This window comes from Callorhinus ursinus, unplaced genomic scaffold (assembly GCF_003265705.2).
Source record: "Callorhinus ursinus isolate GAN/ISIS: 27379988/994484 unplaced genomic scaffold, GSC_fseal_2.0 scaffold21, whole genome shotgun sequence".
Classification (NCBI taxonomy): domain Eukaryota; kingdom Metazoa; phylum Chordata; class Mammalia; order Carnivora; family Otariidae; genus Callorhinus; species Callorhinus ursinus.
In genome coordinates, this window is record NW_027397083.1 from 4,648,068 (window position 1) to 4,672,032 (window position 23,965).

Here is a 23,965-nt window from a genome sequence, read left to right on the forward strand (position 1 = left end):
GATACAATATATCAAAATATTTTTGTTCATTAGAACTTCAGAATTATAGTAATTATTAAACCTGCTAGATTTTATTTAATTTATTAATGGAGAAATTAATATATTCACATTTTAAAATAAATATTTTGATAATATTTGATTATATTTTAAAATAATTTGGCATAATCTTACATATTTTAAGCATTAAGAAATATTCTGGGGGTGCCTGGGTGGCTCAGTTGTTAAGCGAGTGACCCTTGATTTCAGCTCAGATCATGATCTCAGGGTTGTGAGATTGAGCTCCTCGTGGGGCTCTACACTCAGCGGGGAACCTGCTTAAGATTGTCTCCCACTCTCTCCCTCTGCCCCTCTTCCCACTCATGCATGTGCTCACTTGTGCTCTTTCTCTCTCTCTTAAATGAGAGAGAAATATTCCAAAGAAGGTGTCTAATACTTTACCAGGGGCCTATGGCACAAAAAAGAACCTCTTTTGTAGACTCTTAAAGTGGGATATAAATGTACTAATTCCATTTTATATTTGAAGGAGCAAGAGATGCATGGTCATGCCCCCAAATGTTAATTAGACCAAAAAAAAAAGCAAAAGCTGTAGTTTCAGTTCTTTATTTGGTCAATGCATACATAAAAGTAAAAAAGGTAAAGTGACTATAATAAAGTTTAAAAAGGTTTGTACATTATGTGGGGGAGCCTGGGTGGCTCAGTCAGTTAAGTGTCCAACTCTATCTTGGCTCAGGTCTTGGCCTCACGGTCATGAGTTTGAACCCCGTGTTGGACTCCACACCTAGCTTAAAAAAAAAGGCCTATACATAAATGTGTAATATATTTTATTTTCTTCCTTTTTTTTTTTTAAGATTTTATTTATTTATCTGACAGCGAGAGAGGGAACACAAGCAGGGGGAGTGGGAAAGGGAGAAGCAGGCTTCCTGCCAAGCAGGGAGCTCAGTGCGGGGCTTGATCTTAGGACCCTGTGATCATGACCTGACCCAAAGGCAGTCGCTTAACCAACTGAGCCACCCAGGTGCCCCTCTTTCTTTCTTTTTTTAAGATTTTATTTATAATTATTTGAGAGAGAGAGATCACGAGCAGGGGGAAGGGTAGAGGGAGAAGCAGACTCCCCGCTGAACAGGGAGCCTGACTCGGGACTCAATCCCAGGACCCTGAGATCATGACCCAACCTCAAGCCAGGCGCTTAACCGGCTGAGCCACCCAGGTGCCCCTATTTTATTTTATTTCAGACATTCAATTTATAACTTGTATTTTTTCAAACAACTGTTATGAGTAAAATGTTGACTAAATTCAGTTTGGGGTATTTGTGTTTGCTCTTTTAATCCTGTAGAATTACAAAATAAAGTCAATTGTAATTTGGAAATAAGTATTTTCAAATTAGGAATGCCAACTACTGATAATATGTAAATTGCTAACATTTATTGAGTCCTTGTTAGATGCCAAGTACCTAGTTTTAAGAGTTTTAGATGGACTAAGTCCTTTAATACCCACAGTAACCCTATGAGGTAGGCTTATCCCCTACTGATATCCCCACTTTACACACAAGCATGCTGAGGCAGTACATGCCTAAGTAATTTACACAAGGTCTCCTCTTAAGTGGTGGTTTTGAAGATACAGAATTTTTTTTTTAATTTAGATTTCCAGATAGAAATAGAAGGCGATAAAATTCTCAAGTTTGATAAAACTGTTAGTGCATTTTGGATTATTGTGTTTTTTTCCCCTTCCCCAGCAGACATTTATTGATCATTTTATATGTGCCAGACAGTGTGCATGATGGTGGATTGAGGGCGCATCTACCTGTCCTGTAAATGCTGGTGTCATCTGAACTCTGTCCTGGACCCTCTTCTTACTGTGTACTCTTCCTCAGTGCTATCGTCCTTCCCCTTGGTTTTAATTACATTTATCTACTGGTAACTTGTAAATTTTTATCTCCAGGCCAGATCTCTCTCTTGAGCTCCAGGCTTAAATCTCCAAATGCTGTACTTGTCTACACTTGTGTGTATCTCAAACAGCTTGTCCAAAACTTCATCTTCCTCCCTCTCTTATACCCCTTCTACATTCACTCTGTAAGAACATTCTTTAACACTCCTTATATCTCTAAAATCCATCCGTTTTCCTTTATCTGCATTGCTACTATCCTTAGGTCCAGGCCACCATCATCTTTGTTATAGACCACTGTATGCTCACTGATTTCCTTCCATTGTTACTGCCTTCCAAACCATTCTTTACATTGCCTTTTTACATGTACAACATACAGTTTTCAAAAAATGCCAGTTTGATGGCATATGTAATGTTTCCTGTTTACAGTCCTTCAAAGTTTCATTTTATACTTGGGGTGAAGTTCAAATTCCTTAACATTGCCCACAAGACCTTCCAAGGTTTGATCTGAACTACTTTCCAGCCTAACTTTACACCGCCTTACTTTCTGTGTTGCATTTTATACTTTATCCTTACTGAACTTTTTTCAGTTCCTCAAAGTACTATAATAAAAGAAGTTAGAATAGGTGCTATGGCAGTTTCTAAACTCTTAGCTCCATTTCTGTACTTGTTTCTGATATATTTGTGAACGAGCACAAGTCTTTGGACCACATTTTGAGTAGCTTTGAACTACAGTACACACATGGATGAATTTTACAAATGAAATACTGAATGAAAAAAGGAAGTTATGGAAGACAATACACAGATAATACTTTTCTAAGGCTCACAAATAAGCACAGTTAATTTTGTTGTTTAGGGATGTGTGATTGTGACTGGCATAAAACTAAATGAACTTCAGGAAAGTGCTTCTGTGGGAAGAAGGTTGGGGTAGGAAAGAAATGCACAGATGCAGTAATGTTAATGGTAGTGTTCTAATTTTTAGACTGGGTGTTAGGTCATCGGGTCAATTTTATTGTAATGCTTCATAACTTACATATTGTGTATATTTTCTTGTATATGTAAAAAACTGAATTCTAAAGTTAATATTGAAATTAAAACAATTATGGGAGAATATTAGTGAATAAGTCCTTTTTTTCTTAGTATATCAATCCTAGAAGAAGACAAACACAGAGCAAGAGTCCCCAGTGCCACATTTGTTTTTTTTTTTTCTTTAAAGATTTTATTTATTTATTTGAGAGAGAGAATGAGAGATAGCACGAGAGGGAAGAGGGTCAGAGGGAGAAGCAGACTCCCTGCTGAGCAGGGAGCCCGATGCAGGACTCGATCCTGGGACTCCAGGATCATGACCTGAGCCGAAGGCAGTCACCTAACCAACTGAGCTCCCCAGGCGCCTCCCAGTGCCACATTTGTAAACAAACACTGTATTCATTATTTCAGTGGCTGGGGAAGTTTTGGTATGAAGCAAGCCTTTCCTTTGACTAGAAAGAAGCAAAGCCATAAACACCAATTTTTAAAAACTCAGACAATAAAGTAGTAGAAGCCATTTCAGAAAGTATCACATAATGGCATCTAAATTTTATATGAGGCAATTAGGTTGGATAACCTTTTTCTTCATGTTTCTAAAAGCAACCAACAAGAAAAAAAGAAAAAGTATTGCAGTGAACTTAAAGAATACTGACAGTCAAATACTGACAGTTCACATTCTCTTGGTTGGAAAATGTTTTGAAAGCTTTCATTGAGTGTCTTAAAAAAACAAAAACAAAAAACTCAGGAGATACTGCCTTTGAAGCTCCAACTTGTGACAAGAAAGTAACTTTGGAGGATTTCAACCCAGGCTGCACATTAGAATCACCTGAGAACTTAAAAAAAAAAAAGAAAAAGTTTCCAGTGAGATGAAATTCACATAACAAAATTAACTCTTTTAAAGTGAACAATTCAGTTGCATTTTGTATAGTCACAATGTTGTGCCAGCCGCACCTTTGTCTAGTTTTCAAAACATTTTCATCACACCACAGTAAAACTCCTTACCCATTAAGCTGTTAGTTTCTATTTCCCACTCTCTCCAACTCCTGGCAACCCCCAGTCTGCATTCGGTCTCTAAGGATTGATCTATTCTGGACATTTCATATAAATGGAATCCTACAATATGGGACCTTTTGTGTTTGGTTTCTTTCACTTAGCATCATGTTTATGAAGTTCATCTGTGTGGTAGCCTATATCAGTACTTCATTCCCTTTTATGGTTGAATAATAGGCTATTGTAATTACATATCAGAATTTGTTTATTCATCCATTGATGACGATTTGGGATATTTATTGCCTCAGGTGAATAGTGCTGCTATGAACATGCATGTACATGTACTTGTTGGAATACCTGTTTTCAATTCTTTGGGTATATACCCAGGAGAAGAATTGCAGAGCCATATGATAATTCTATGTTTAACTTTTTAAGGAACCACCAAATTGGTTTACATGGTGGCTGTACTATTTTCCTTTCACTTGGGGAACTCAAAAATCCACAGATCTAGTAATTTTTATTGTATTTTACAAACATATTAGTGTATAGTTACTTGAAAAATTTTTTTAAAAGATTTTTATTTATTTATTTGACAGAGAGCACAGCAGGGGGAGCGGCAGGCAGAGGGAGAGGGAGAAGCAGGGCCCCCTGCAGAGCAGGGAGCCCGACACGGGGCTTGATCCCAGAACCCTGGGATCATGACCTGAGCCGAAGGCAGACGACACTCAGGCGCCCCATTACTTGAAATATTTAAAAAGATGGATCGTTCAGGGGCGCCTGTGTGGCTCAGTTGGTTAAGCGACTGCCTTCGGCTCAGGTCATGATCCTGGAGTCCCGGGATCGAGTCTCACATCGGGCTCCCTGCTTGGCGCGGAGCCTGCTTCTCCCTCTGACCCTCTCCCCTCTCATGTACTCTCTCTCATTCTCGCTCTCTCAAATAAATAAATCTTAAAAAAAAAAAAAATTAAAAAAAAAAGATGGATCGTTCACTAGAGTTTGAGAAACACTGCATAGTTCATTCATTTAAATTGCCATATAATATTGCACTCAATGAATATACCACTATTCATTCATTTTCTGATGAACTAGTGAAGTGTTTTCAGCTTCTGGCCTTTATGAACAACATTGCTGTGAATATCTAGTGTAAGATCTTCTGGAAAGAAGTTGGCATCAGTTCCTAGGGTATATACCTAGGAATGAAGTAGAATATGTACATCTTCAGCTTGGGTAATGCTTTATACTTTATAAACTGTACTATTTAATAATATAAATACTATTATTGGTAGTACTATTATTACTGTATACTGTACTACTTTATATGTACTACTACAGGCTGTACTATTTAATATTATAAATACTATTATTGGTAGTACTATTATTACTGTATACTGTACTACTTTATAAACTGCTGTACTATTTAATATTATAAATACTATTGGTAGTACTATTATTACTGTATACTGTACTACTTTATAAACTGCTGTACTATTTTATCTTCTGCCATTGCTGCAGAATCTCTATTAAGATTTGATTCGTTCTCTAAAACACACTGCTATTGTTCTCAGGGTTCTGGGGGTTTTGGAGAGAAGTCTTAATGAAAATTCCACTTGCTCTAATAAACTTAAGTATTCAGGTACACAACTTTCACTGGGATATTCCATACATTTCGATGGGAGGGAACAGGTTGTAAAAAAAGAGGCATTGACTGAATCATAATATGATTCCAGTTTTGTGTTTCAGGCAAGTTACATAAATTTTATGAGCCTAGGGTGTAAAGTGGAGAGAATATCTTTCTTTGATGTAATTGTTGTTAGTACAAAGTGAATCAACATGTTTAAAAAGTACTCCACACAGCACCCAATTCATAGTAGACAATATCAAGGTACATATTCATTAAACAAATATTTATTGGAGGTGTATTTTATGTAAGACTGAGACTGGGGATGGAGCGATGAGCAGGATCCCTTCTATATTATATATAATACTGAAAAATTGGAAATGATCTAAATGTCCAATGTTAAGATTGTTTAATTTTGGTATATTTATAAAATGGAGTGCTATGTAGCCTTTAAACATCATGTTCTCAAACATGGGAAAATGTGGCTATATGAGAAAAAGATTATAAGAGGATTATCCCTGTCTCTTTCATACATACACTGCATGTTCATTGAAAAAACTCTAGGGGCACCTGGGTGGTACAGTTGGTTAAGCCTTGGACTCTTGGTTTGGGCTCAGATCTTGATCTCAGGATCATAAGATCCAGCTCTGCATCGGGCTCTGTGCAGAGCACAGAGTCTACTAAAGTTTCTCTCTCCCTCTTCCCCCAAGTAAATAAATAAATCTTAAAAAGAAAAGAAAAAACTCTGGAAGGATTCAAGTGGATATACACTTCAGTACTTATCATGGTTAATAATTGGTGGTAAAATTGTGTTTTAATACTTCCTTCATATTTTGTCTACCTTCCAGATTTTCTGCGGTTGACATACATTACTTTTATCATCAGAAAAAAGGTGTTATCTAAATGAATAGTATAAAGTTGGTAAAGGAATGTTGACTATAAACCTAACTAAAAATGATATAAAGTTTATAAAGGAATGGTTCATTCAAGGGTTTAATTTTTTTACTAGTTTATGTAATCATACTTTCTAGAGTCATATTTACCAGAATTAGGTAGAGAGCTGGGTAACACTGAGATTTTTCCATATTGATTATTATCTAAAGGAATTTTAGGTTAACGTTTATATGTATGACTTTGTTTGAAACTCTCTTCTTGCTCTTGTAAAGGCCAGGTAGCTCAGCTCTTCAGTTTTGTCCTGGCTTTGTTATATACCTAGGAAGTTTCCATTTGGGAAAATATGTAAGCATCTTTTTTTTTTTTTAAGTTTTATTTATTTAAGTAATCTCTACACCCAACGTGGGGCTTGAACTCACAACCCTGAGATCAAGAGTTGCATGCTCTTCTGACTGAGCCAGCCAAATGCACCATTTTTTAAATTTTTTAAATTTTAAATTTTAATTTTTTTTTCAAAGATTTTGTTTATTTGACAGAGAGATAGAGAGTGCAAGTAGGCAGAGTGGCAGGCAGAGGGAGAGGGAGAAGCAGGCTCTCCGCTGAGCAGGGAGCCGGACGTGGGGCTCAATCCCAAGACCCCAGGATCATGACCTGAGCCGAAGGCAGCCACTTAACCGACTGAGCCACCCAGGTGCCCCGATGTGCCATTTTTTTTTAAACAAATATCTATCCCCTTTAGATTCACTTAGACTTTTTTTTAATTTTGATTGTTTGTTTACTTAAGTAAGCTCTACGCCCAACATGGGGCTTGAACTCACAACCCTGAGATCAGTAGTCACATGCTCTACCAGCTAAGCCAGCCAAGGTGCCCCTTATTTAGATTTTTTTGGTTAACTTTTTTCTTCTACTTTTTAAATGTTTGATTAATGGAATTAAATGGGCATTTGATGAAAGAATGAGCTTTTTTACTCTTATTGGGGCATACATGATAAAATAATAATCTCAGTAAATTCATTTTGTCTTACAAGACTGCTTGATTGCTAGACTTAACTAGTTACCAATTTGTTTGACCAGGAATTACTCTTAATTCTGAGGAGAAACTGGAAGCACAATGGGAGATGACAGTGAGTGGATGAAATTGCCGGTTGATCAGAAATGTGAACACAAGGTAAGACTTTCCTGGAACTCAGATTTCAGTGTCATTGGCTTATTTTGTCAGCACTTTACACTCTATGGTACAGTGTAGAGCTGCCTGATGATTACACAATACAACTGAGAAACAACATGCTTTGGAGATTAGACAATAGTATGATTTCTCATTTTTTAAAAAAGATTTTATTTATTTGAAAGAGAGAGCGCGTGTGCTCGAGTGAGTGAGGGGAGGTGCAGAGGGAGAGAGAGGGGAGAATGTCAAGCAGATTACTTGCTCATCGCAGAGCCTAACGTGGGGCTTGATCTCACAACCCCGAGATCGTGACCTGAGGTGAAATCAGAGTCACATGGCCGTTTAACTGCCTGAGCCAGCTGGGTGCCCCTCATATCTCATTTTTGAATCATTACATCTTTGATTGTAAGTTGCATCTTTAATTGTAAGTTACGTATTACAAAAAAGGAAAAGCTAATACTTGGATACAAAGTGAGATATGTTTATAGTGTTAGGAATTCTAGATGGCCTTGGAAGAATATCGCAAATATTAAACACTTACAAGAAAAAGTTTATAAGCTAATCTTCTTTGAAAACTCTTAAACTTTTTTGTTCTAATTATGGGGTGCTTTATTCAAATTACCTGGTATAGGGTAGTCATCTCCCCACCCCCCAATTAACAGTAGATAATAATATCATTAAATTGTGTTTTGTTTCAAAATACTTTTCTTTTAGCTCTGGAAAGCAAGGTTAAGTGGGTATGAAGAGGCCCTGAAGATCTTCCAGAAAATAAAGGATGAAAAGAGCCCAGAATGGTCCAAATTTTTAGGACTGATCAAAAAATTTGTGACTGATTCCAATGCAGTGGTTCAGTTGAAAGGATTAGAAGCTGCACTTGTTTATGTTGAAAATGCCCATGTAGCAGGAAGGTAAGTTGTTTCCTTCCAACTATTCTGGTAAAACCCTTCTCTCGTGCTGCATCAATTAATTTGTGTATATTTGTGGATCACTGTCCTTAGTTATTAGCACTTTTAGAAGATAATTTTCTTACTTTCATAGCTCCTTGGTTCTTGTTTTTCATTTGGTTCTTATCTACTCTCAGAAATCTAAATGGTACATGAGATCTCTAAAGAGGAGCAAATTAGAAACAAAATCTTGAAAACCGTACCTTAAGGTTTGATGAGCAAGTGAGTTTCCTTTTGAGCCTTTTGTGTGGGAATTAACTTTAAACCAGAGGGAAAACCTCCAGTAACTTTTGGAAGACACTTGAGGGTGTTAGCAAAGGAATTATCAGAATTCCAGTGGAAAGCATTTGGGTATTACAAAAATCTCTTTCTACGAGGCTTCCCAGCAAGGTGATCTGAGAAACACATCTTTCTCTCTGTGGTGATTAGGCATTTTTATCTCTTAGGAGAGGTGTTGCTAACTAAACAACCTCTGTGACTCCTGGCCAATATGACTTGAGCTGCAGATGATCCAGGTTTCTAATCACCCACTCTCCCATACCTCAGAAACCTGGTTTTCTAATGCTAGTCTTGATGTCATTGAAAGGAGCCCTCCATAAAAAAAGGGGGGGAGGAACCCTCGACTTAATTGCGCAAGAAAATATATACTTGACTTACCTCAAAGATTATACCAATAAAGATAATCGTTAACCTGACAGTTTTGTTACCAGCATCACTGAGTTTCCCTTGCCATTAGTGAGAACATTGCTTTATTTTATTTTTTTAAAGATTTTATTTATTTATTTGATAGAGAGACACAGCGAAGGGGAACATAAGCAGGGGGAGTGGGAGAGGGAGAAGCAGGCTTCCCGCAGAGCAGGGAGCCCAATGCGGAGCTCCATCCCAGGACCCCAGGATCACGACCTGAGCCAAAGGCAGATGCCTAATGGCTGAGCCACCCAGGCGCCCTGAGAACATTGCTTTTTTTTTTTAAATTGCATTTTTCTTCTGATACCATAAACTTTTTTGACAAATACATGTAGTCCCAACCCACTCATTTCCTCTGATTTACAATGATAAAGGTTTTATTTAATTTAGAAGAGACTCAAAATAGTAAAGTTACTGTAAAATCTTGCCAAGGAATCAGGAGCAGCCTTTTCTTATTAAAGGTACATACCCATTCCCTCCGTGAAGAAATTCTCTTGTTCCAAGAAATGTTTAAAATGACCTTTTAAAATTTTTTCAAAAAAGCAAGAACTCTGTAATTCTATTTTTTTTTAATATATATGTATATCTATCTATGTATCTGTCCATGCATATAGAGAGAGAAATCTGGAAGGATGGATACCAAATAGTTGAAAGTAGTTTTCTCTGGGTAATAGGATGTCAAGGGATTTTTGCTTTCTTATTTGAATTTTCTACATTTATAAAGAGAAAATATGGTTCTGTGTCATTGTCTTGTGTGACATGTCTTATACTTTTATTTGCGTAAGTTTGTCTTTCATGTCTTTTTTGAACATAAAAAATTAGAGACTCATTTACTTTATTTCTAAGCATTTAAAAAAGTATTTGTCGTGTTTCCCCCTCCCCCCCATGACCTTTTCCAGCTCTTCCTACTAAAGTGTGTTTTTGTGTGTGGTGGTGGTTGTACTCTATATTACAGAACCACAGGTGAAGTTGTGTCGGGTGTCGTAAGTAAAGTGTTCAACCAACCCAAAGCCAAAGCCAAGGAGCTAGGCATTGAGATTTGTCTAATGTACATAGAGATTGAGAAAGGAGAGGCTGTGCAAGAAGAGCTCCTAAAAGGCCTGGACAACAAGAACCCCAAGATTGTAGTGGCCTGCATAGAGACACTGAGGAAAGCCTTAAGGTAAGACTTACTGCTTTAGTTCTGTGAACTAGAATATCTCAGTTGAATTTGAGTTCCTGCCTTAAACAGAAATGAAAACGGCTGGACTTGACTTGGTGTGCCACGCTAACCAGGAAAAGGGACCTGGGAAGCTAGTCATTCCTCAAGTGTGGTGCTTTCTATTCAGTGATTTTAGCCTTCAACTGGTATTACATAGTTATTTTTTCTAAATCCCCTTCTAATGAAGATGAGCAGGGGAGATTTCTGACCTGTTTTCAAATTAGGAATTGGCCTTTTCGTGGAAAAGCACTCCTCAGGATATTTAGGCAGTCCTCTTGTTATCCTCAAGCATATTTATGTCCTTTGAAATGTTGGCTAAAGACTGTTTATTTGCTAAAGCAGACCTTTGTTTAGATGCCTTTTTAGTAAAGTAGAAGTAAATACTATATGCCTTTAAACAGAAACAGCAATAGCAAACAGAAAATAACTTTTATGAAATAAGTGGTTTTCAATGCTGGAATTTCTTGTTTGGCAGTGAAGTTTTTCATGAATGAGATCTTTTTCAGGAACAAGTGGCTGTAATTTGGTATGGAAATCCGAATTAGACAAACCACTAGTTTGTTCTGATTTGGCAGTCCTTCTAATCTGATATCCTGTCCCCATTACTATCCACATGAGAAACTTTAGAAAGCAGCTCTAGTGAAATCCTAAATGTGTGGTCTATGGCGTGACGATCATCCCAACTCAGCTCGCTTGCAGTTTTGTGTATGACCTACTTCTTAGAGAAAATGCTTCCTTTGGTGTTTATCTTACATGGAAATACCAAAATTCCTAAATTTTGTTAAATGATCCTCAATTTGTAAGTCTTAAACTTTTACATTGTCTTTCGCTTGGTTCATAAAGTTCTTTTATAAAATTTCTAAAATTTGACTTTGACTTAGATTCTTGTGTAATAAATTTTTCCTCATTTCAAGCCTAGTATAGTATAGTAGGTGTGTTTTTATGAGTAGTAGTTTTTATGAGTAGTGTGCTCAATCATCTTAGAAATTTATTGAATTAACTTGGTTATCAAGACTGTGCTTGTCTCGGGGTGCCTGGCTGGCTCAGTTGGTGGAGCATACGACTCTTGATCTTGGGGTTGGGGCTACTTAAAAATAAAATTAAAAAAAAATTTAAAGACTGTGCTTATCTCTGTAGGTATGTTCTGTCCTTAGTAATGGATCTCTCTCTTTTTTTTTTTTTTTTAAGATTTTATTTATTTATCTGACAGAGAGACAGCTAGAACGGGAACCCAAGCAGGGGAGGTGGGAGAGGGAGAAGCAGGCTTCCTGCTGAGCAGGGAGCCCGATGGGCTCGATCATAGGACTCCGGGATCATGACCTGAGCTGAAGGCAGATGCTAAACAACTGAGCCACCCAGGTGCCTCAGTAATGGATCTCTTAATAAAAACATATATTGTGCTATAATCAGCCTTTAAAGATTTTATTTATTTAAGAGAGAGAGCATGAGCAGGGGGAAGGGTAGAGGGAGAGGGAGAAGAAGACTTCCGGCTGAGCAGGGAGCCCAACTCGGGGCTCAATCCCAGGACCCTGACATCATGAGCCAAATGCAGAGGCAGATGCTTAACTGACTGAACCACCCAGGCACCCCCCATATGTGGTTTTCTATAGTAATATGTTTAGAATCAAGATTAGGTTTTGTTTTATTAATCTGTTTTCCATATGGACCTATTCTGTAGGTTTTTCTTAGATCTTTTGGTAGGCCAGGATAGTGAAACAAAGAAATCGGATGAGACAAATTTGATAATGTAAAGGAGGACTCCGAGATCCCAAACGTTAGGTTCTTCAGGCACAGTGCTGAGTGCCCTGTTTCGTAACCCTAAGTTCTTCTTTTTCCTATAGTCTTAAAGGTCAGCTAAGCCAAGTTAAAATGTTCTTTTCTATTAAAATAAAGGGTATTTTAAAGGAAATCTTGGAGATCATCTTGTTTATTTACATGTTATGATATCTATGTTTAAACTATTTACATACCACGTATCTTTAAATACCATTTCTGAAGGAGAGTATTTTCTGTCTCCTCTAACCTATTGGAATATGTCAGTAGCTATTACTAAAAATTTTTGTTGCATTTGTGTACAGGAGATAAATTTATACACATTAGATAAATAAATAATAGATAAATGAGTTGACCCTTGAACGACACAGGGGTTAGGGGAGCCAACCCCATGCAGTCAAAGATCTGTGTATAAATTTGAACATCCGCAAAACCTAACTACCAGTAGCCTACTGTGGACTGGAAGCCTTAGAGATAACAAACAGTCAATTAATATATTTTGTATATTATCTCTATTATGTACTGTATCCTTATAACAAAGTAAGCTAGAGAGAAGAAAATGTTATTAAAATCAAAGGAAGAGAAAAGACATTTATTATAGTACTGTACTGTAAAACATCCATGTTTGAGTGGACCCACACAATTTGAACCTGTGATGTTCAAGGGTCAACTGTATATGAGTTCTACTACAGAAATGTCAGTGTTGTTTCATAACTGAATCCCTCTTGCTCCTGAATTTGTTATGCAGAAATGGTAGCAGTGACTCAGAAAGCTAAATTTGGCCAGTTAGGAAACTTAAAAATATAAAATGTGACAAATATATAAGGTTAAATGTGCTACCTTTTTAAAAGAAGTCAGAATGCAACTGTTTTCCCCATGAAAAATGGAAGCAAAGAGAGATTTTGGTTGCCTGGAGTTATAGGTGATAAGCTTCGACGTCAGGAATGAAACATGCTGCCAGGATTAGTGATCTGTCAAGTTGAGCGAACCACCTTAATTGTAAGAACTATTAAAAACTTACTGCAAGTAGGAGAGCCTGAGTGGCTCAGTCGTTAAGCGTCTGCCTTCGGCTCAGGTCATGATCCCAGGGTCCTGGGATCGAGCCCTACATCGGGCTCCCTACTCTGCCGGAAGCCTGCTTCTCCCTCTCCCACTCCCCACTGCTTGTCAAATAAATAAAATTATTTGACAGAGAGAGACACAGCGAGAGAGGGAACACAAGCAGGGGGAATGGGAGAGGGAGAAGCAGGCTTCCCGCCGAGCAGGGAGCCTGATGCGGGGCTCGATCCCAGGACCCTGGGATCATGACCTGAGCCGAAGGCAGACGCTTAACGACTGAGCCACCCAGGCACCCCAATAAATAAAATCTTTAAAAAAAAAAAAAAACTTACTGCAAGGAGATTTCACTCATCTAAATATGCATAAACTGATTTATGTTTTTAAGCTTTTATATGTATATACATATATATTTAAGATGTTACACAAGTTTGGTCCTTTATAGATTTGAATTATCCCTAATCTGGTTACCTAGAAGGTTAGTTTTAAGATTTTTATATTCTGGACCCTACACATTAAATAACACTCTTAGAAGAGTGATATCTAAACATAGATGTTAGGAACTCCTTTGTTTTTTCTGCCTTAAAAAATCTCAACTATTAGTATATAATAAGTACAGAACTACATTTGCGTGAATGAAAGCTAACACTACCCAAATATATTGCATGTTGATGAGGTTTTTTTTTCCCCAATGTTTTACTTCTAGTGAATTTGGTTCTAAAATCATCTTGCTTAAGCCAATTATCAAAGTGTTGCCAAAACTCTTTGAGTCTCGAGAAAAAGCTGTTCGAGATGAAGCAAAACTAATTGCTGTGGAGATTTACAGATGGATTCGGGATGCTCTGAGACCCCCATTACAAAATATAAACTCTGTCCAGGTGAGGCACAAAGTTTTTTTGGTTGTCTTTGCATAAGACTAATATGAAGGTATTTCCTTCCTGTTGTTGATATTTTGTCCTTACAAATAATTATTTTTGTTCTTAATTTTGAAATTTGATTTTTTTTTCTTCTGAGCATAACTGTCTCTGATTTTATTTTGTCCTCTCAAGTTAAATACCATGCATTCAGTGATTCCCGTGTGTCAGTGTTGAGTCTATAGCAATTTAAAAGATCCCTTTATAATGCTATTGGGTGGCAGGACTTAATATCTGTTTGGACAACATGCGTTTTATCTGTTTTTTATTACAGTTGGTTTTAGAGACTTTTTCTGATACAAGTATATCTGAATTCATGAACTAATGAGTGTCCTAAAAAGTGAATTTTATTCTTTTTTCTAAGTGCTTAGACATACATCTTCAGTAGTAAATATGTCAGTTTGATTTATGTTACCAAATGTATATATATTTTTTAATTTAAATTTAGTTAATTAACATAATGTATTATTTGTTTCAGGGGTACAGGTCTGTGATTCATCAGTTTTATATAATACCCAGTGCTCATTACAACACATACCCTCCTCAATGTCCATCACCCGTTATCCCATCCCCCCACCCTTCTCCCCTCCAGCAACCCTCAGATTGTTTCCTAAGATTAAAAGTCTCTTAAGGTTTGTGTGCCTCTCGTTTCTTCTTTTTCATTTTTTCCAATGTATACACTTTAAATATATCTTTTCTTTTTGCCCTGTTAGAACCACATAAATAAGAAATTGATTTCTGATGTTAGTAAATATAAATGTTAAGTATGTTCTCTAAAGGTGAGGATGTAGCTATGTTTTTAAAAATATTTTATGGTATTTGTAGTTGAAAGAACTAGAAGAAGAATGGGTCAAATTGCCAACAGGTACTCCTAAACCAAGTCGATTTCTGCGTTCCCAGCAAGAACTAGAAGCTAAATTGGAACAGCAACAGTCAGCTGGTGGCGATGCTGAGGGAGGTAAGCCAATTTTAAACACTGGTTTCTATGAAAATTAGCAAGAACAGGCCCTACCTCAAGAACCTATGTTTACAGGGGCGCCAGTCATTAAGCATCTGCCTTTGGCTCAGGTCATGATCCCGGGGTCCTGGGATCAAGCCCCCCACATCAGTCTCCTTGCTCAGCAGGAAGCCTGCTTCTCCCTCTCCCACTCCCCCTGCTTGTGTTCCCTCTCTCGCTGTGTCTCTCTCTCTCTGTCAAATAAATAAATAAATAAAATCTTTAAAAAAAAAAAAAAACCAACCTACGTTTACTAAGCACATTTTGTAGGACTGCCATTTAATACAATATCAATTGTTTATAGCATTAATAACTAATTCCTTCTATATCAAGATTTCATCAGGGTGTGAAAGGAGTGATAACTATTTGATAAGTAAAAACCTTCCATCCATTTTTAAGGTTTGTTTTGTTTTTCTCCTGGAAGGTGGTGACGATGGTGATGAGGTGCCACAGATAGATGCTTATGAGCTTTTGGAAGCGGTAGAAATTCTTTCCAAACTTCCCAAGGACTTTTATGACAAAATTGTAAGTAATGGTAACCTTCTTTCATTTATTTCATTTTAAATAATTTCTTGATTATAATTAGATTGTTCTGCTGAGCCCTTTTCCTGGTACACCCCTTTGCACCCCATATCTTCCCTAGTAGAATGAATCAGTTGCTTCTTCTCATACTGCTGTGTGTGTATACCTACTATAGCACTTTCTTTTAACACATCTTACCAAAACTCAGAACATTATTCCTGACTTCTCCTTTTTCCTCATTGTCTCTCTGGTTTTACCTTTAAATATGTGTCAGATTCATCTCCTTTTCTCCATCCCACTGCCACTATTTTACCCCAGCGTTCCTTGACGTTGACACTATTGACATTTTTTCCCAGATAATTCTTGGTTTTGGGGGCTGTCCTGTGCACTGTAGGATGTTTAGCAGCATCTCTAGCATTTACCCACCAGATATCAGTAATACCATTCCTCAAGTCTGGTAACCAAAAATGTCTCCAGACTGTGCTAAGTGTACCCCAAGAGACACAGTTATCCCCAACGAAGAAACAGTCTTATCCCAACCACCACCATCATCTCTTGTCCCACATGCCATAGTGGTCTTCTTGTAAGACTCCCTGTCTCTGCTCTTGTCTCCTTCCCATCACATTTCCCAATATAATCAAAGCTGTTGTTTTTGAAAATAAAAATCTTCTCATATCACTGCCTCACTGAAATCCTTCCAGTGGCTTCCATGAGTTTAATGTGATGTCTGAAATCATCCTATAGCCATCGAGGCCACCTAAGGCACCTTTGAGGCCCCTGCTTACCTTGCAGCCTTACCTTCTGTAATTGCTCTCACTCCGTGCCCCTGTCATCCTGAACTCCCCGTATCATACGTGCCACACTCGCCTCCCCCAGCAAGCTCTGGACCTTAATATATGCTGTTTCTGCCTATAACATTCTCCCAATTCACCCCATAATATTTCTTCATCCACTACATCTCACCTTAAGGATCACTTTTTAGGGGAGATCCTACCTGTCAGCCTAAAGTAGGTTAAGTCCTCTTGCTGTAATTCCAAAGCAGCCTGTACTTCTCTTCTTATAGTGGCCATGACCTAGTAGTTATTTATTGCAGATCTTCCTAGCTCTGCCAGCAAGCTCCTTCACTCCCCCATTGACTTTGGATTAACAAATACTTGATAAATTAAATCGCACTGTGATCTTCCCCAGGGTGGCGAGTTTGTCATCTTCATTATATCCCCAGTTCTTTCAGGTAGTGGGTGTGCAAAATTTTTTAATGATTGCTTGATCTCTAGTGAAGTATTTTCTACTTTATGGCCATAAAACAAAACAATTAGCATTGTACCACCAACGTATAAAACTGATCTCTAAGATTAGAGCAGTTTTGGTGGTTGGTTATGTGTATGTCTTTTTCTGGTCTTTTTAATGTCAATATGGAAATTCCTTTTGCCTGTAGTTGTACCACTATGAGATATCCTAGAAACACTTTCTAGCAATGTTTCCTGTTTAATACTTGCTTACTAATATTTGCCTAGAAAATGAGAAGGAAGTCTATGGCATCCCATTCTTTTACTTATAGAACTTTAGGGCTATGAAATGTTGTGAAAATACTTATTATGTATGGACAAAATTTTATATATATGAGCAAAACATTCTCATGGGCTGCACAGTTTTGCAGCTTTGTTTTTTTTAACCAGCTTTAGAAAAAAGTTTCTTTAAACAAAAAATAATTATATATCTTTGAATTAGCAGCGTGAGAAATAGACTTTTATTTTTTTATTTTGCCTCCTAATTTCTGCCTACAAGTGACTCATTCCGTGCCTTGCAGGAGGCAAAAAAATGGCAAGAGAGGAAAGAAGCTCTGGAGGCTGTAGAAATACTAGTGAAAAACCCTAAACTGGAAGCAGGCGATTATGCAGATTTAGTCAAAGCATTAAAGAAGGTAAGTGAGAAGAGTGTCAACACTGGTAAGCGGACAGTAGGCCAGGCCTTTGAGTTTCTCGCCATACCCTTGTAAAGGATTGTTTAAAATGATTGTCCTAGGTTAGTTTGGAGGGGTTGGTTTTCAGTTTTTGTTGATTATCATTTTGCTTTATGCTGTCTGGTAGCATACACAAACCTCAGGAAAAAGAGGGGCTTGGTGATGTAGAACCAAATATTCTAGTTTTATAGTTCTATAGGATGAGCTATTTAAATTGGCTCAGATTAATTTAAATTAATGGGACTGATGTTAAATATGAAGAGTATTTTCCCATTAGATAGCAAATTATGCCACCTTGTATATCTGCATGTAAAGTGAAGGCTGTGTGGTCATCATAAAGCAGGCACATGCTGAATAAGAAAGAAATGCTTTTAGAAAATACTCCTTTGGTGTTGCTGCTGGTTGATGAATTTGTATGTAGTGGCTTTTCATAAAATCTGAAAGTATAGATCAAATACTGTGAATATAGTTAAAGAGTTTAAGAACAAACTCTAAAGATGTGTTCTTGAATAGAGAAAACTTTAATTTGCTTCTTCAGCCTGAAATTACAGAGGATTAGAATGGTGGGGTGGGTGGTTAATCTTCAGTTATATGCACAGATAGGTACAGTAATTCTCATTATTCATAGTGGGTATCTTCTGTAAAGCCATCACAACACTGAATTAGCGAATACTTGACCCAATTGCTCCTAAGGAAACACAGGGGTAGGGTCCTGCAACCCTTCGGTCTCATCAGTCGATATATAACTTTTCATCAATCAGTCGATATATAACTTGTTTTATTCTATTTGAAGAGGTCTCATTTAATATATATTATTGGTGCATTAACATTGAACTCCTGGCCAACAGCACTGTAAATCATGCCTGAACAAAGCTTATCTAACACACATAATTTCTGTGTCAGGCCTTTTTGCGCTTAGGAACACTAGACAGCACTTCAGCACTATACTTGGGGGCCATTTTAAACAGTGAAAGCACCAACAGAAATCACAAAAATGAAAAGAAAAAAAGAAAGAAAAAGAAATGCAGCACTAAACAGATCATGAAAAAGATACTTGTTTACAGTATGAGAGCTGAAAGAAGAAGGCAGAGTGTTGCTTTGTTCATTCTCAGCTGGGAATGTGCACACCAGGCAACTCAGAGTTTTCACAGCTCTGTGCTTGTCTGTGAATGACTAGGAGAATGCTGCGAGTATTGATTTGGGGGTTATAAATAAATGTTAACAAGTAGGTGAATTCGCAAATATGAAGTCCGTGAGTAACGAGGATGGCTATGTTTTGTCATAGTCAGCTTCCCATGCTTTCCTCCAAGTGAGATTTAGAAGCAGAGATATGATTTTTCCCAATCTTGTTTAGTCCTCAGTCTTCCAATCTTGAAGAGCCCCAAACCCAGGCAAGATTAATTAGAAGGGAGTTGCCCAAAGGGAAAAGAGTTCACCAACCTGGAGCATGGGAAGAAAGAGAAAGGGTAGAAAGGCACTAAGAGAGGGAAATGAGATTCTAGTGGCATTGAGAACTTCAGATTCTCTTTAAATTCCAGCATATAATTTTTATCTGTAATCTTAGTTCTTGTCCCTGAATTCTCAGTGCCTCAGATAAAAACTTTTATTTTTTTCTTATCTAATGATACACTATTTATTGATGTTCTCTACATGCATTTTCTTAGGCTATTAGCTGTTCAAATAAATACTGTTCTGTGATTTCCATTGACATTTGAATATAAATATACTCTCTCGCTGTATTCTTTACAGAGAGGATCATGGATTTTATATTTGGGTAGATGTAGACAACAGATTTCTGTGAGAAACTTCTCCCTCTTCATATGGCGGAGTGGGGGGCGATTAAAGGTTTACAAACAAGTAAAAATTTTATTTTTGGCTAAAATATTTAAAACAATGAAAAGTTAATTTCGGTTGTATAAATACACCAGGAGCAAGGCATTTTAAAATTTTTTATGTGATTTTACTTGCGTGTAAACACAAACTTGATCTCCATATTATGTTGACTTAACAGAGACATGTCAGAAATGGGGAAATGAGGAAATGGAAGAGAATGAGACTGAGAATGAGACTGAATAGGCTACAGACTGATCCCTCATCCCTCCATAAATGGTCTCTTCTCTCTGTTGTCTATATCAAGTAATCCCAGTAATGCAGAACTACTTATTTTGAAATTCCTTTCAGTATTCCTGAAATTATTTCTTAAAGTGTCTTCTTTCAAGTTGTCACATGACAACATATTTTGTGGGCTTTCCTGTTTTCACAGGTTCTTTTATTTATGATACTTTTTCCCCTACCCCTTACCCTTCCCCCCCCCCCCCCCCGCCCATAGCTTCTTTGACTTGGCTAATTACCTATGGATGCTGGTAGATACATATATTTTTTTAATCTTTAGATTAAGATTTGGGTCTTCAAGGTATTTTATTATATACGCTTGTTAGCTTTTTTTGTGGTATTAACCTTTTGTTTCACTTGGTCTTTCTACATTTCCCCCTTACTGCTTATATTCATCATAGTTTTCTAAACATGGTGGATTTCATTGACTTCTGACTATGTCAACAAGAGTGTTTTTGTTTTGGTTACTATTAACTAGTCATTTACATTACTAGTTAAAAATAAATACTAATTGATAATTATAGCTGACCCTTGAACAACACAGGTTTGAACTGCGTAGGTCAATTTACTTGTGGATTTTTTTCAATAAATACAGAACAGTACTGTAAATGCACTTTCTTTGTGATTTTCTTTTTTTTCTTGTGATTTTTTTTTTTTAAGATTATATTTGACAGAGAGAGACAACAGCAAGAGAGGGAACACAAGCAGGGGGAGTGGGAGAGGGAGAAGCAGGGCCCCCCCCCCCGCCGAGCAGGGAACCCCATGTGGGGCTCGATCCCAGGACCCTGGGATCATGACCTGAGCCGAAGGCAGATGCTTAATGACTGAGCCACCCCGGCACCCCTTTCTTGTGATTTTCTTAATAACATTTTATTTTCTCCAGCTTACTTTATCATAAGAATATAGAATATAATACATATACAAAATATGTGTTCATCAACCGTTTATGTTATCGGAAAGGCTTCTGTAGTTGTAATTAAGTTTTGGGGGAGTCAAAAGCTGTATGTGGATTTTTGACTGCACAGGGGGAAGGGGAGGTCAGTGCCCCTAACCCTCATATTGTTCAAGGATCAACTGTGCTTAAAATTATTTTGTAGGCCTAGATTTATGGGAGAAGTGACAGCACTTTTAATTATAGAATATTTCCCATTATTTAGGTTAAATTAACTTTGTGAGCTAAAGCTTCCTTTCCCTAGTCTAGAACAGAGACATGGAGATTTTCAAATCTGGAATGGAGTCATATGCTATTTTTCTTAAAAATAAATACTTCTCCACCTTCCCCACTCCCATTTCCCAATTTAGAACAACCTGTTTAATCAAACTACGATGTTTGACAATGAATGTTGAAGGCAGATAGGCCTGGTCCATCACTCACCTGTAAGTTCATTCAGTCCTTTACCATCTTGAACTATAATAGGTTCACAAGATCCTCTTCAGGACTTTCCATCAGGACCATCAGTGTCTAGGGTTCAGCTCCCACTGGTTATTGCTCTAATGGTGGATAGGGAGAGCTGTTCTTCATTGAACTAAGATTTCTTAGAATGGGGTCTAGCATGTTTTTGATGACCATCCCTAGAATATACATTTATATGCTAAATATGAAGTCTACCATCTAAATAATTCCTGTAAGTTCTTTTGGTTAAAAAAAGAGCATCCAAACATTTATAAATGCCAGTAGTGAGTTTAATACAGAACTGAATGGAAGTTTTTTTCTCTATGGATTTATAGTAAGGGATTTAACAAAATGTTTATCAGGACCTGATCCCATCTTCTCATAAGAAAAATGGATTTGCCATAACATGAATTTACAGTGTGAATGTGCTTTAGTAAAGAAAGCAAAAGCTTTGGAGTCAAAACAGAACTGGGTTTAAATCACATCACATCACATTTGCTAGCTCTGACCTTGAGCAAGGAATCTATATTTAATTTCTGAAATCTGCAAAATTTGATATTACCTAGTTTATAGGGTTTTGGTTGAAAAAATAAATGAAATAAGGATTATAAAGCACCTATAAATTTATGACATTAATTTGTTTTTAATAAATGTTAATCTTGCCTCTTAATCATTACTCCTTAGCACTTAGGGAGTGCATGTAAGTGCCATCTAGAACTTCCTTGCATGCTCTGCATTAGGGGTTGTTTAATTCAGGGAATCTGGGGCGCCTGGGTGGCTCAGTTGGTTAAGCAACTGCCTTTGGCTCAGGTCATGATCCTGGAGTCCCGGGATCGGGTCCCACATCGGGCTCCCTGCTCAGCGGGGAGTCTGCTTCTCCCTCTGACCCTCTTCCCTCTCGTGCTCTCTATCTCTCATTCTCTCTCTCTCTCAAAGAAATAACAAATCTTTTTAAAAGAAGGATTTAATTCAGGGAATCTGGAAGGAAGCATTCTACTTATGGAATACAAGATCTTAGGGACTAAATAAATCTGAGGCGGAATGGAAGCATTACTTCTACCTGGGAAAAGAGTAAAGAGTGAAAGGAGGCTGGTGGTATAAATAATGCTGGAAACTCTGCTAAAAGACTCTAAATGCACACTTGATGATCGTTAGGTATGTAAAATGGCAGCCGCAAGGCCAGAAGCTCCCTGAGAGGAATGGTTGCAATGGCATTTGCGATTTAGCGTCCCCATGGACTTCTTGAAAGTACCTATACCAGTTTGTACTGGTGTTCCTTGGCTTTAAACGTTGGAGCTGTTGTACCCTGGTGTCTTTCCTCTGAGATACATTGTCTTTTGGCTTTTCCTGCCCCAGAGCAAAGTCAGCAGGCCTGCAGCTTCTCTGCCATTATCAGAGTCCCCTCCTGCAGAGTTGTGCAATGCTGACAACCCAGACTACCACTAATGGAGAGTTAGCTATTTGAAGTTGTGGTTCTATGTATATGTTACCGGCAGAACTTTAAGACAGGAGACTAAACAGAATGAAAGGGCACCCTCAAATTTGACATTGTCAAGGAAGAATTTTTCCTTTTTTGTAGGAAACAGAATTGGCTATCCATTAGCATAACAGCTTGCAGAGTTCTTTTAAGAATATGTTTTCAGTTCCCTTCTACAGAGTTGTGACTGTTTTGTTTTCCTTTCTTCCCCCCTTTTTGTAGGTTGTTGGAAAGGACACCAATGTCATGTTGGTGGCTTTGGCAGCAAAATGCCTTACTGGCCTGGCTGTTGGGCTAAGGAAGAAATTTGGACAATATGCAGGACATGTGAGTAACACTCCTTTTTAGATACAAATCAACAACATTACCACGAGTGGCAGACTTGCTTGCTTTATAATATTGAGCATAACCCCTCAAAACATTTCAGTAAAGATGTCAGTTATAACTAAATTCATTAGCTTTATATAGAAAATTGGGTACATGGCCTAAATACCTAGTTGAGTTGATTTGCTTATTACTTATTAATATTTTGCTTTGTTCTTATAAGATTATATGCAGTATAACAGGATGAAATGAAACTTGTGATAACCGCTTGACAGAGTGGTTATGAAAGTAGGAAAGGCAGTATAAAACCAGAAGTGAGATGAATATGTAAAACGTATTTTTAGTGTTTTCTTTTCTCTCTCTTTTTTTTTTAGATTTTATTATTTATTTGACAGAGAGAGACACAGCGAGAGAGGGAACACAAGCAGGGGGAGTGGGAGAGGGAGAAGCAGGCTTCCCGCTGAGCAGGGAGCCAGATGCGGGCCTCGATTCCAGGACCCTGGGATCATGACCTGAGCCGGAGGCAGACACTTAACAACTGAGCCACTGAGGCCCCCTTTAGTGTTTTCCTATTCAAAATATAATTAATTTACTTATATACTTGAGACATTTTATATAGATTAGACTCTTGGTGGTGTATCAGTTTAATTTATTCTAAGAAATGTGACTGGAGCACTCAAGTTTGGTTAACAGTTTTAATAAATTGAGATGTTTTCTTTAACTGTGGCATTTGTCAGTTGGCCTCGGAATCTGGTCTTAATTACTTAGAATGGCACAGCATCCTGGAAATTGACCATACTAAACTTTAGGGTTGAACTTGCTAGCCACTTGATCATTTGATTACCTAGAATGACTTTAGAAGCTCCTTGTAGTTTGTAGTCATGAGTCAGTTTTATGTTGTGAAGTTAATGTCCAAGCTCAGTTATGGTATTTGGAGCTTGCTTACTCATAGCATTAAAAATAATTTCAGAGAACTTAACTGAAAAAAATACGCTACCAAATAAAAATAAGTCATGACTATCTTCTTACCA

The 23,965-nt window shown here is 37.5% G+C and overlaps 1 protein-coding gene across 5 annotated transcripts in view; it reads left to right on the forward strand.

Moving 5' to 3' along the window:
- CKAP5 (cytoskeleton associated protein 5) overlaps window positions 1-23,965 on the forward strand; it is a 102,648-nt gene that overhangs the window by 30,958 nt on the left and 47,725 nt on the right. For 4 of the 5 annotated variants that reach the window (XM_025878465.2, XM_025878468.2, XM_025878466.1 and 1 more), the window contains 8 exons: window positions 7,484-7,577; window positions 8,289-8,482; window positions 10,161-10,367; window positions 13,942-14,113; window positions 14,975-15,107; window positions 15,571-15,671; window positions 17,476-17,589; window positions 22,833-22,937. In XM_025878465.2, the coding sequence (XP_025734250.1) occupies window positions 7,521-7,577; window positions 8,289-8,482; window positions 10,161-10,367; window positions 13,942-14,113; window positions 14,975-15,107; window positions 15,571-15,671; window positions 17,476-17,589; window positions 22,833-22,937 (1,083 nt within the window). In that variant the 5' untranslated portion in view covers window positions 7,484-7,520. Of the gene's footprint in view, window positions 1-7,483; window positions 7,578-8,288; window positions 8,483-10,160; window positions 10,368-13,941; window positions 14,114-14,974; window positions 15,108-15,570; window positions 15,676-17,475; window positions 17,590-22,832; window positions 22,938-23,965 lie in introns of those variants that run through there. The other variant, XM_073904675.1, reaches the window with a different exon arrangement.